This window comes from Ranitomeya variabilis, chromosome 2, assembly GCF_051348905.1.
Source record: "Ranitomeya variabilis isolate aRanVar5 chromosome 2, aRanVar5.hap1, whole genome shotgun sequence".
Lineage (NCBI taxonomy): Eukaryota > Metazoa > Chordata > Amphibia > Anura > Dendrobatidae > Ranitomeya > Ranitomeya variabilis.
Genome location: NC_135233.1, coordinates 632,031,675 through 632,046,168, shown reverse-complemented (window position 1 = coordinate 632,046,168; position 14,494 = coordinate 632,031,675). Strand labels below are relative to the sequence as shown.

At 41.6% G+C, this 14,494-nt stretch overlaps 1 protein-coding gene across 7 annotated transcripts in view; it reads left to right on the top strand.

The window, feature by feature from the left end:
• The window catches only part of TIAM2 (TIAM Rac1 associated GEF 2), a 643,262-nt gene that overhangs the window by 469,515 nt on the left and 159,253 nt on the right, over positions 1-14,494 (top strand). For 6 of the 7 annotated variants that reach the window (XM_077289067.1, XM_077289068.1, XM_077289064.1 and 3 more), the window contains 3 exons: positions 1,363-1,467; positions 7,915-7,993; positions 12,518-12,610. In XM_077289067.1, the coding sequence (XP_077145182.1) occupies positions 1,363-1,467; positions 7,915-7,993; positions 12,518-12,610 (277 nt within the window). Of the gene's footprint in view, positions 1-102; positions 135-1,362; positions 1,468-7,914; positions 7,994-12,517; positions 12,611-14,494 lie in introns of those variants that run through there. The other variant, XM_077289070.1, reaches the window with a different exon arrangement.

Sequence of the window (14,494 nt, the reverse complement as noted above, 5' to 3'; positions counted from 1 at the left end):
AGCAAGGACTCGCTATCCATGGACATGTGACCCCCACAGCCAAGCAGTAGTTTCAGTGGTCATGTGACATTGTCAGCATCACTAGAATGGCCACTGATTGACTGCAGAGGTACAACACATCATTATTGAAAGAAGTAAGCGGAGACTGGGGTTGATCTCCTGAGCGACAACACTAGGGGGATTGTCCCTGTAGATATAAGTTACTTATTTATTTTATACCATTTGTTTCCTCTAGGGCAGTGTTCCCCAACTCCAGTCTTCAAGAGCCTGCAACAGGTCATGTTTTCAGGATTTCCTTAGGATTGCCCAGGTGATGGAGCTTTGCCTGTGCAGGTGATGCAATACTAAGGAAATCCTGAAAACATGGCCTCTTGAGTAGCTCTTGAGGCCTGAAGTTGGAGAACACAATTCTAGGCAATCCCAAAAAAACACGTTAATTCTCTAATTTTTTATTGTAGATTGAATTTAAATAATAGTATTTATGTTTCCTCTATTCAAGGCTGGTTGCATTTTAGCTGTTCTTTTGGTATCCATGTCCTGTGTTGGTCATTTACATCGTATTTAACCATGAGGAACAAGTAGTAAGATTTGTGTACATGATGGCACCAATCCACCAATTCTACCCAAGTATTAAATGTTAACCTACTCTGGGAAAGGTCTATTATTTTACTACTCATAATAAAAAAATGAATCTTGGCTACTTTCTAAAATTTCAAAAGAAGATGACCTTGTTGTGCAAGTCTCATTGACTTACAGTATATAGTCTACAGCCCCCAATTTAGACTAATGATGGCCATCCATAGACTACACTTTGGATTTCAGCCTCATCTAGTAGAACTACTCGTTATTTGTAGAAAATTATTTTTTTTCAGATCATTAATGCTAGACTGTACTATTCTTATTACTTACTATAATGTTGCCCTTGAGTTTATTACACATTTAATAAATCCAACCATTCCAATGGCTTCTAAGACTACAATATAAAACTCCCATGATCTTGCATTTAACATATTTCATCATTTTAGCAATTCAATCCATATACATTGCATGTGGTATTTGCTGGTATGATATTTTAGAAAATTAGGCGAATGAATACTAAAATGTGTAAGATATGTATGTTTTCTTTGTTTTTATATTGTGTATGTGTTTTTGCTGGGTACATTGTTGTCATGCTCTTTGTGTGTTTTATTATTGTGCTTTTTGCAACCCCACCTCCCTGCACATGATTGTGATTCATTTTGAATAAAACCACAAGATTTCTCTACTACACCACTAATTAAAGTACATTACAGCTGGACTGTAATCCATATAAATGCCTTTGTATGCCAATACATCTTTTAGTGACTGATGTGTTTCTCACAGGTTCGACAGATGGACCCTGGCTTTTTTTGTTTGCACATAAGAAGAAATATGGGTGACAATGTTGAGTATTATGTTCCTTCACCGATGGACTACATACAAGAACAGGTATTGAATTACTGATGAATTTTTAGTAAATGTTTTATTGGTGAACTATTTTCACTCTTTTCCTCCATAATTTAGATTAAGACTAGGTTCAAACTTGCATCATGATTGACAACCTACCAGAAGACAAACGGATGCCAGTATAATCACTGTACGAACTTAAGGTACCTTCACACGAAACGACTTTGTAACGATATCGCTAGCGATCCGTGACGTTGCAGCGTCCTCGCTAGCGATATCGTTTAGTTTGACACGCAGCAGCGATCAGGATCCTGCTGTGATGTCGCTGAATAAAGTTCAGAACTTTATTTGGTCGTCCGATCGCCGTGTATCGTTGTGTTTGAAAGCAAAAGCAACGATACCAGCGATGTTTTACACTGGTAACCAGGGTAAACATCGGGTTACCAAGCGCAGGGCCGCGCTTAGTAACCCGATGTTTACCCTGGTTACCAGCGTAAAAGTAAAAAAAACAAACAGTACATACTCACCTGCGCGTCCCCCAGCGTCTGCTTCCTGACACTTACTGAGCGCCGGCCCTCAAGTGAAAGTGAAAGCGAAAGCACAGCGGTGACGTCACCGCTGTGCTGTTAGGGCCGGAGCTCAGTCAGTGTCAGGAAGCAGACGCTGGGGGACGCGCAGGTGAGTATGTACTGTTTGTTTTTTTTACTTTTACGCTGGTAACCAGGGTAAACATCGGGTTACTAAGCGCGGCCCTGCGCTTAGCAACCCGATGTTTACCCTGGTTACCCGGGGACCTCGGCATCGTTGGTCGCTGGAGAGCGGTCTGTGTGACAGCTCCCCAGCGATCAAACAGCGACGCTGCAGCGATCGGCATCGTTGTCGCTATCGCTGCAGCGTCGCTTCGTGTGAAGGTACCTTTAGCCTAAGTCAAGTATTAGACAATCAAACCATAGTAAAGCAGCTATTCCTTAATAAATGTTCATTACAAAAATCTGTTAATAGAGGTTTTGAAGTAGCTCACAGTTTTCCTTGCATAAAATATTTACATTTTTCTAATTTTTTTGGCTGCTTGATGTTGCTGTGGATGGGTAATGGACAGAATCAGTCTCCTTCTCCCTTTCTTATCAGACAACATACAGGTGCATCTCACAAAATTAGAATATCATCAAAAAGTTTATTTATTTCAGTTCTTCAATACAAAAAGTGAAACTCATATATTATATAGGGTAATTACAAACAGTGATCTATTTCAAGTGTTTATTTCTGTTAATGTTCATGATTATGGCTTACAGCCAATGAAAACCCAAAAGTCAATATCTCGGTAAATTAGAATACTTTGTAACATCACTTGTGACACCCCAGGAATCCGGTTGTCACAGTGGTATTGCCTGCCTCCCGGGGATGGTGATTCCATGCCTGGAAGCGAGAAGGAGTCCCCTTAGCAGGTAACATGAGCATACAACACTTTCCTGACTCAAGGCCAGAAGGGGGAGCTCTAAACCCAGTTTCAGGGTAGCTTCCCTATAACTTTTGGTCTGGAGGGGGAGTTGGTCAGTCTGTGTGAGACAGTGAAGGGAGAAGAAGCAAAGGAGAAACTGTGAGAGGAGCTGCGATTGAGCTCACCCCCAGGATTACGCACAAGATAAATGGACACAGGGCTCCAAGGTTGTGTGGGAACTGTATGCCCCACACCTGAAACTGGAGGGCAGGAGATTACAGGTCTCCTGGCCACAACTGACACCCGAAGACACAGCAGCAGATTAGAGCTTGAAGTCACCACGAGAGAGGGACACCTGTAAAAAGGCTCGAGCTGCCTGCCATGCAGTTAGTGTTCCACCTGAGAGACAGATTGAGAGAAGGTCTTGATGAAAGCTAAGGCATCAAGAACCTAGAATTCAGCGCAGAAATGAAGGCTTCCAACCCCACCTGGCTAGTGGGATTCCGAACCGCTTCCAGACTGCCTGGAAGATCATCTGTAACCTGTGCCCTGGACTACAATTTCACCAGTAAAAGGTAAAGAGACAGCAAATCCTGTGTCCTCCAATTATTTCCTGCACTCCACCATCTATCATCCCTTATGAACTGCACCAGCAGGAGCCCTGGGGACCAAACTCTACCTGTGGGGAACTATACCAACTCTGCTGCAATTCCATCAGTCCCAGTGGGCCCCTCTAAGCAGCGTCGGCCATCCCTGGCCAAGTACCAGAGGTGGCGCCATGAACATTTCTCCATAGACTTTATTTGTCACTGCACTTCATCCCCTTTAATAGGACTCCCAGGGCCACAGACTGGATCACCGCTGCTGTGACCTTCCCCTTTAAGTACCGCCGGACCCAGCCTGAGTACCCCACGGTCCTAGCGGGCGCTCCACACTCAATACTTGGTTGGGGCTCCTTTTGCATCAATTACTCCATGAATGCGGCGTGGCATGGAGGCGATCAGCCTGTGGCACTGCTGAGGTGTTATGGAAGCCCAGGTTGCTTTGATAGCAGCCTTCAGCTCTTCTGCATTGTTGAGTCTGGTGTCTCTCATCTTCCTCTTGACAACACCCCATCGATTTCCTTTGGGGTTAAGCTCAGACGAGTTTAATGGCTGATCAAGCACAGTGATACTGTTGTTTTTAAACCAGGTATTGGTACTTTTGGCAGTGTGGACAGGTGCCAAGTCCTCCTGGAGAATGAAATTTCCATATCCAAAAAGCTTATCGGCAGAGGGAAGCATAAAGTGCTCAAAAATGTCCTGGTAGACGGCTGCGCTGACTTTGGTCTTGATAAAACACAATGGACCTACACCAGCAGATGACATGGCTCCCCAAATCATCACTGACTGTGGAAACTTCACACTAGACCTTAAGCAGCTTGGTTTGTGTGCCTCTCCACTCTCCTTCCAGACTCTGAGACCTTGATTTCCAAATGAAATGCAAAATTTACTTTCATATTAAAACAACACCTTTACCACTGAGCAACAGTCCAGTTCTTTTTCTCCTTGGCCCAGGTAAGATGCTTTTGGCATTGTCTATTGGTGTTGAGTGGCTTGACACAAGGAATGCGACACTTGTAGCCCATGTCCTGGATATGTCTGTGTGTGGTGGCTCTTGAAGCAATGACTCCAGCAGCAGTCCACTACTTGTGAATCTCCCTGAAATTTTTCAATGGCCTTTTCTTAACAATCCTTTCAAGTCTGTGGTTATCCCAGTTGCTTGTGCACCCTTTTCTACCACACTTTCCATTAATATGCTTGGATACAGCACTCTGTGCACAGCCAGCTTCTTTAGCAATGACCTTTTGTGGCTTACCCTAATTGTGGAGTGTGCCAATGACTGCCTTCTAAACATCTGTCAAGTCAGCAGTCTTCCCCATGATTGTGTAGCCTACTGAAACTAATTGAGGGACCTTTTTAAATGCTTAGGAAGCCATTGCAGGTGTTTTTTTTGTTAATTATTCTAATTTACTAAGATAATGACATTTGGGTTTTCATTTGCTGTAAGCCATAATCATCAACATTAACAGAAATAAACACTTGCAGTAGATCACTATGTTTGTAATGACTCTATATAATATATGAGTTTCACTTTTTGTATTGAAGAACTGAAATAAATTAACTTTCTGATGATATTCTAATTTTGTGAGAAGCACTTGTAGTTACTTTTTTACTTTCCTTGTAGAAAAAGTCTTCTCAGCCATATTCTGCTGAGGCTTTATTCATTTTTAAGATGAGCAGGAAAGAAAGCTACTGTTCAGCAAATAGTGAGCAGAGACTTACCTGCAGGGAGCCTGACTCAGCAGGAGAACATGCACATATATGTATACACTGTGAAGATAAGGGCCTGACTCATTATTGCATTTATGCCGCTTTTTGTTCAGTTTTTAGTCTTATGCACATTTTATTTTGCTTGTATCAAATTTATCATTCCATTTGCACCTTTTTTAAGCCTATTTTATAGCTGTTCTTTTTTAGTTCGATATTGTGATGATAGGGAATTATTCATCAGGTTTTTGTCACCTAATCTGAGAGCAGCACAAAACTTAGACCGAGACCTTGATTCCAGCAAATTGTCACTTATCTGGCTGCTTTCTGTAGTTTTCATAAAATCCCTGTTTTATCAGCAGAAGATTATCACTAGATGACTAGTAAACCTGCTGCCAAGTAGTCAAGATCATAATCAAGAGCTCTGTATAATCCTGACCCACCACTGTTTTGGCAGCTTTCTGCCTATGCACAGTGTACACAGAAAGCTGCGGAAATCAGTGGTTGGTTGGGGTTATATACAGCTCAACTTTTAGTGAATTAGTAAATCTGCAGTAAATAAAAAAAGTGTTTTTATCAAAGCTGCAGCAAGTAGTCCAGTAAGTGATACACAGCTGAAATTATGATCTCTGCCGCTACTTTATGCTGCACTCAGATGGGATTGCAAAAACCTGCTGACAGATTCTCTTTAACAAAAACCTGCATTATTCATTGGAATCATTTGCGTGTGATCAGCTGGCTGGCCACCAACACTGGGAAGAGAACCGTCGCATATTAACATGCTCAATGCGTTGTTCTCCCAGTAGATATGTGGCAATACGTATCCCCCCCCAGGATGTGCATAGAAGCATATTGAGGCCGCAGGAGTACATTGCAGTCACAGACATAGCTGTGATTGCAGTGCAGAATAAAAGTAAGTGTGGACTTGGTCAAGCTATTTGGCCAAGGAAGATTTAAGAAAACCTGGCTTTTATTTTTAGAATGAACTACAGGATGGTAGTGCGGCGGTTCGCTCCCTCCAGCTGGGTCTCACAAGTGGCCTATGGCCACAGATCCCATTTAAACCCTGCAGCAAAGGTTTGGGGGAGTCAGAATTTTGTTTGCAAACTGCATATCAGGTAGGTCTGCAACATCCGGCTTGTGTGAAGTCAACACAGAGCCAAGGAAAGCAAAATGCCTGGTGCTCCCTCAGCATGACACGGTGGTGCAGTCGCCCACGGTAGCTGGTTTCGGACACAGACTGTGTTGATGCCCCAGCTGCGATCTGGAGGATACCGTTTGCCTTTCATTTTGTGAGTTTTCGGACAATAAAGACATTTGCGTTGAACTTTACTGGGTCACTGCCTCATTACCGCTGCACTACAACTGGAATAAAAAAAATAGACACCACACAGTTTTTCATTATGCGGCATTTTTCTAAAAAGTAGCCCTATGCTCCTCTACAACTGTAGTGTTGTGTGCTTTGACTTCAATGCGGAAGAACTAGGGAGCAGAAAGCTACACCTGGAATCGTGATAATGATCATGATTATGATCTCTTGGTCTGTCCGCCAGAAACTGCCATTGTAAACCAAGCACATAGCTTTGTGGCAGACATAGACCTTATAGAAATGACAGTTGTGGTGTTCTAATCTCTGCCTCTCATTAGTGTGACCTCGGTATAGCCAAGAGGTTCAGTGCACCATTGTATGGTTCTGTGTACCCATTGGTTTTGCTGTTCAAACCAAGTACAGGCGCACCCTTAGCATGGCTAAACATTTCAGTGAACTTTCCCACCTACTTATTTTCTATCTATCTCCACCCTTCTCTGGTCTCTATAAAGCCAGAGCTGCCAATCATAATAAGGGGAGGGCTAAGATAAGGGTGAAAAACTAGGTGAGAAGGTGTAGTGAACTGTCTGGCCACACTATGATTCCCCAGGCGCTTGTACTTGGTTGGAAAAGTCATTCTGTGCTGATAGTCCCTTTGAACTAGTGGGCGGAATGGAGCTATGCACCAAAAATCTTCATTTTCTGCAGAACAGAAGCAGCAGAAGCAGCTAGAACACCAAAGTGTGATTTCTATAAGGGTTGCATGCCCTACAATGCTAGGGGTTTCCATGGTATTGTCTGAGTTGATAACCTCACTTTAAATACTTCTTAGAAAATGAAAGTTTCTCTGAAATGGTATAAAATTGTGTCTAATTAATTGTCTTGCTGCTGTTTCTCCAATGTGATAGTGGGGAGTTAACTCTTGCTCCACATTTTAAAGCTCTAGAGGATCATGACTCTTGCTAGTGGTAGGAAACCTTTTGAAATATCTGGAGCTGTAAATGTAACTATATTCTCAATAAATTAAGATACAATCATCAGTGCTGCATAGAAAAAGTAGCAGCAAAAACTGCAGCAAGTTTGCCTGTTAAATGCAAGCAGTTCTATGAAATGCATATGAAAAATTTGCAAGGAAACCAAAGAAATCTGAAGCTTTCCTGCAAAATAGCACAGGTTGTAGCTGCAGTGTGTGAATCCAATGGATAAATCCTGTTTATTAGAATGCATAATCTGGATGCTGCCGTAAGATGCCGCCAGGGCCACCTACTGTATGTCTGTATGTACGATTATGCTACACTATATTATGCCATAACAGTAACAAATGATCATTTTGTGCATAATGACTGTTACAGACTAGGTTAGTGCTTATTTTCATTACTGCTGCAGGCACATAAAGAACAAGTAAACAGAACCTGAACTGCCTTGTTTTTCAGGTGTTCGATGAGCTAGAAATATTTCCTTTGGGTATTTACAACGTGCATCTTATCAAGTCTGGAGGTGAAACTGATTTTGGTAAGCTTAGTTTAGAGTAATCATAGAAAAATAGTACAGTGTAATCTTAATGAAGGAAAAATGTAATGTACGGTCATGGGGAAAAGTTTTCAGACCAACACAAATTCTGTTTTTCACAAAGTTTGCTGCTTCGGTGTCTTTAGATCTTTTAGTTGGATGTTTCTATGGTTAATGAAGTACGGTTATAAGCATTTTATTAGTTTTTACACTTGCATTGACAAATATATCAAGTTTATGCAAAGGCTTGACATTTACAGTGTTCTCCCTTATTTTTCAAGACTTGTTCAATTCAGCCTGGCAGCTGGATATCAACTTCTGGGCCAAATCCTGACTGATGACAATCCATGCTTTACTAATCAGCGCTTGGAGTTTATTACAATCTCATTGTTTTTGTTGGGCCACCTGCTTTTTGAGGATTGCCCATGGGTTTTTAATGGGATTGATATCTGGGAATTTTCTGGCCATGTACCCAAAATAAGGCAATGCTTTGTTCACTAAGCCACTTACTTATCACTTTTGCCTTGTGAAATGGTGCTCTATCATGCTGGAAAAACTATTTTTATCACCAAATTAGATTTCTTTATTCATGGTAGTGTTCTTAGGAAAAATTGTGAGCGAACCCACTCCATTGGATGAAAACCCCTACACATGAGTGGTCTCAGGATGCTTTGCTGTTGGCAAGACACAGACAGGACTCCTAGTTAAATGGAATCTAAACATCCTCCAACAGCAAATATTCCCAACAATCCAGGAAGAATGTGGTACTGAACTATGCTTTTCCCATGTCACAGGGCAAAATTAATAATTAAGTGGCTCTGTGAACAAAATATTGAAATATTTTGACCATGTCCAGAAAACTCCACATATCTTTATGCCATGGAGAACCAGTGGTCAATACTCAAAAAGTGGGTGGACAAACAAATGCACAGAAATTGTGATAAACTCCAAGCACTGATTAGGTGAACATTTGTTGCCATTAGTCAGGATATAGACCAGAAGTTGATACCCACCATGCCGGGGCAAATTGCGGAAGTGTTGAAAAATAAGAAACAACCCAGTAAATATAGAGCATTTGCAAAAATGTGATGTAGTTGTCAGTAAAAGTCTCAAAACCTTTGGCCTTGACTGTACATAGAAGTAACAAACAAAAGGACTCAGTTAAGTCTGAAAGGGGTCATTTTGAGAGATTACAACTGGCAAATTTCAATTTTTAAACCAGGAACATTATAAATTGAAAACCATTATTTTAAATATAAATTAAAAATATTAAATCAAAATTGTCACCATGTTTTACCCTATAACCCTTTGGCTAAGATGTATTCTATGGAATTAAAATGATGCAAATTTATATCTATTGATCCCTCCTAGTGCCACATTCCTTACGTGAAGTTTAATAACCTTGCTGCTGAGTGCAGTAAAGTGCATGTTGGAAGTATCCAGAAGTTCAGAGTGTCCAGGAGGATGGTTATGAATGATGCCTCCAGAAGTATCCACAGGTTGCTTCAGCATAGGACCTGCACAAGCACAGTGGTGTGTCCCTTTTGTCGGCTAAAGAATTATAGGGCATGCGCAGAACAACAAGGAATCCTCTGCCTGAGGAAAAATTCACTGGGGGTGTGCTGGTTTTCTGCTAGCGCAGCCAGTAGATGCCATTGGAGACTGCATCCATCTCAATCAAGGGATCAGTGCTGGCTTAGCGATTAATTTGCTAGTCACTTGGATGATCAGAATATGCCCATCACACCCTTCATCCCAAAATAGAAAATGGAGTGGAGTTTTTAGACATTTTTCATGGCACTTTACACTAATAGTAATTAATACCGTGTTTCCCCGATAGTAAGACACCCCCGATAGTAAGACGTAGTGGGGGTTTTAGCGGGGTCGGCTAATGTAAGACGCACCCCCGAAAGTAAGACATAGTACTGTACGTTGTAAAAATATAAGCCGTACCAGTACTTTTCGCTGCATTAACCATGAGAAAGGGAAGCCACCTCGGGCACGACCAGCTGCTGCTCCCCGACAAATGCTCCAGCTTCTCCGGGGGGTTCGTGGCCGGGGGCGGCGCTGTGGTTGGCGCAGGAGGCGGCGGATACCTGCACGTCCTGTCCTCCCCCGGCCCGGTGCACCATCCCCCGCACGGACTGTGCGCTCCGGAGCAGCAAGCAGCGGCCAGCTTCATCTACTCCACCCCGCATGGACCCGCCGCCAGAGCCGGCCTACAGCAGCCTGCACTGGGGCGCCCTCCGGCGAAGCGACGATTAGAACTTGGAGATGGAAGTCAACAGTATCTTTCTGAAGGATTAAAAACACCAAAAGGCAAAGGAAGAGCCACTGTATAATGTCCCGACAGCCCCAAAACTCCAAAATCACCTCTGGAAAAAACAAGATATGACACCTCACTTTTTTTTCTTTTTTTTTTTACATTTACGCTGGTAACCAGGGTAAACATTGGGTTACTAAGCGCGGCCCTGCGCTTAGTAACCCGATGTTTACCCTGGTTACCAGGGGACTCCGCATAGTTGGTCGCTGGAGAGCCGTCTGTGTGACAGCTCTCCAGCGACCACACAGGTTTTTTTCCCAATGTAAGACACCCCCCCGAAAGTAAGACATAGTGGGACTGAGTGGTAAAAGAAAGTAAGACGCTGTCTTACTATCGGGGAAACACGGTAGATATACTGGGGGAAATAAGTATTTGATCCCTTGCTGATTTTATTAGTTTGCCCACTGACAAAGACATGAACAGTCTATAATTTTAAGGGTAGGTTAATTTTAACATTGAGAGATAGAATATAAAAAATAACATCCAGAAAATCACATTGTATAAATTATATAAATGTATTTGCATTTTGCAGTGAGAAATAAGTATTTGATCCATCTGGCAAACAAGACTTAATACTTGGTGGCAAAACCCTTGCTGGCAAGCACAGCAGTCAGACATTTTCTTGTAGTTGATGATGAAGTGTGTGCACATGTCAGGAGGAATTTTGGTCCACTGCTCTTTGCAGATCATCTCTAAGTCATTAAAATTTTAAGGCTGTCGCTTGGCAACTCGGAGCTTCAACTCCCTCCATAAGTTTTCTATGGAATTAAGGTTTGGAGTCTGGCTAGGCCACTCCATGTGGAATGTGCTTCTAAATGTGCTTCTTTTTGAGCCACTCCTTTGTTGCCATGGCTGTATGTTTTGGGTCAATGTCTTGCTGGAAGACCCAGCCAAGACCCATTTTTAATGTCCTGGCAGAGGGAAGGTGGCTGTCAATCAGGATTTTACGGTGCATAACTCCATCCATTCTACCCATTGATGCGGTGAAGTAGTCCTGTGCCCTTAACAGATAAACACCCCCAAAACATAATGTTTCCACCTCCATGCTTGACAGTAGGGACAGTGTTCTTTGGGTCATAGGCAGCATTTCTCTTCTTATGGAGCCTCATTATCCTTTGTGCAGTGTTATATGGGGCATATTTTAATATGGAGCATCTTATGAGGCCATCATTAACCTTTGTGAAGCATTATATTGGGCATATTTTTGTATGGAGCATCTTATGGGGCATCATTATCCTTTGTGCAGCATTATATGGGGCATATTTTAATATGGAGCATCTTATGGGGCCATCATTAACCTTTGTGCTGCATTATATGGGGATTATTTTTCTATGGAGCATCTTATGGGGCCATCATCAACCTTTATGAAGCATTATATGGGGCATATTTTTGTATGGAGCATCTTATGGGGCCCATCATGAACTTTATGGAGCATTATATGGGGCGTATCTTGTGTGGAACATCTTATGGGGCTCCTGATTCAATATGGATATTTAAAAACATTTAACCTACTGATGTCTCAAATAATTTTACTTTTATTGGTATCTATTTTTATTTTTGAAATTTATCAGTAGCTTCAGCATTTTCCACTATAGGCTTATACTTGCGTGACTAAGTTTTCCCAGTTTTTTGTGGCAAAATTAGGTTCCTCAGCTTATACTCGAGTATAGACGGTACTTATTTCCTCCACTGTATGTTGTGAAAGGCCTTTAGATGTCAAATATTATGGTGTGAGGGGTTTATTAGGGAAAACCTTTTGCCAGTTTCAGTTTAACACTACTATTCAGTGTCCAAATGGTCTGTAATACACTGTGCAAACAGAGGCTTTGATAATTCCATCCTATAGTGTTAAAATAGTAATGCCATATAGTGCACACCATATATGCTAACTATTACTGTCGTATAGTGTTCATATAATACCAACATACACTTCAGACTATCCCCTGTAAGCCGGGTCACACTTACTCGCGTGAGTCTCTCGCGTCAGTACCCGGCACTGCTGCCAGCACTCAGAATCAGAGCGTGCGGCTGCATGTATTTCTATGCAGCTGATTGCTCCGGTCTGAACCACCGGCAGCAGTGCCGGGTATTGATGCGCAAGTGTCTCGCATTGCTCTCGCAAGTGTGACCCCGGCCGCAGACAAAGTATTGGTGAAACAATGGTGTATTGATGCTGATATACAACATATACTTCTCTTTTCTAGGATTTGCCGTTGCAGCTCAGGTTGACGATCACCACGGTCTTACTCACATCTATGTAAGTTATGTTCACCCTGACGGACTGGCCTACAGAGAAGGTAAGTACCTGTGTGCATTATTTTTGTGCTATGGCTTTTCATTGCAAGGTAGCCATTGTTATACAACCCCTGACGAAAATTATGGAATCATCGGCCTTGGAGGATGTTCATTCAGTTGTTTAATTTTGTAGAAAAAAAGCAGATCACAGACATGGCACAAAACTAAAGTCATTTCAAATGGCAACTTTCTGGCTTTAAGAAACACTAAAACAAATCAAGAACAAAAAAATGTGGTAGTCAGTAATGGTTACTTTTTTAACCAAGCATAGGGAAAAAATTATGGAATCACTCAATTCTGAGGAAAAAATTATGGAATCATGAAAAACAAACTAGCAAAAAAACACTCCAACACATCACTAGTATTTTGTTGCACCACCTCTGGCTTTTATAACAGCTCGCAGGCATGGACTTAATGAGGGTCACACAGGACTCTTCATCAATCTGGCACCAACTTTCTCTGGTTGCTGTTGCCAGATCAGCTTTGCAGGTTGGAGCCTTGTTATGGACCATTTTCTTCAACTTCCACCAAAGATTTTCAATTGGCTTGAGATCCGGACTATTTTGCAGGCCATGACATTGACCTTATGAGTCTTTTTTTAAGGAATGTTTTCACAATTTTTGCTCTATAGCAGGATGCATTATCATCTTGAAAATGAATTCATCATCCCCAAACATCCTTTCAATTGATGGGATAAGAAAAGTGTCCAAAATATCAACATAAACTTGTGCATTTATTGAAGATGTAATGACAGGCATCTCCCCAATGCCTTTACCTGACATGCAGGCCCATATCATAAATGACTGTGGAAATTTGCATGTTCTCTTCAGGCAGTGATGTTTATAAATCTCATTGGAACGGCACCAAACAAAAGTTCCAGCATCACCTTGCCCAATGCAGATTCGTGATTCGTCACTGAATATGACTTTCTTCCAGTCATCCACAGTCCACGACTGCTTTTCCTTAGCCTATTGTAACCTTGTTTTTTTTCTGTTTAGGTGTTAATGATGGCTTTCATTTAGCTTTTCTGTATGTAAATCCAATTTCCTTTAGGTGGTTTCTTACAGTTCGGTCACAGACTTTGACTCCAGTTCCACCGATTCGTTCCTCATTTGTTTTGTTGTGCATTTCCTGTTTTGGAGACATATTGCTTTAAGTTTCTGGTCTTTACACTTTGATGTCTTCCTTGGTCTACCAGTATGTTTGCCTTTAACAACCTTCTCATGTTGTTTGTATTTGGTCCAGATTTTATACACAGCTGACTGTGAACTACCAACCTCTTTTGCAACATTGCGTGATGATTTACCCTCTTTTAAGAGTTTGATAATCCTCTCCTTTGACATCTCTCCTGTTGGAGCCATGATTCATGTCAGTCCACTTGGTGCAACAGCTCTCCAAGGTGTGATCATTCCTTTTTAGATGCAGACTAATGAGCAGATCTAATTGGATGCAGGTGTTATTTTGGGGTATAAAAATTTACAGGGTGATTTCTGGCTAACACGGTACCAAGATATATTTCTTTCCTGTTTCAGGGTGATTTCATAATTTTTTCTTCAGAATTGAGTGATTTAATTATTTCCCCCTATGCTTGGTTAAAAAAGTAACCATTACTGACTACCAGTTCTTCATTTCTTTTAGTATTTCTTAAAGCCAGAAAGTTGCCATTTGAAATGACTTTAGTTTTGTGCCATGTGTGTGATCTGCTTTTTTTTTCTACAAAATTAAACAACTGAATGAACATCCTTCAAGGCCAGTGATTCCATAATTTTTGCCAGGGGTTGTACAAGTTATCCTGTATATGATATTTATAGGATTCCATACAAGCATCTGCTGATGAGTAAAATAATATTTTTTGACATGGCTGCTGATGCTTCCCAACAACTTGA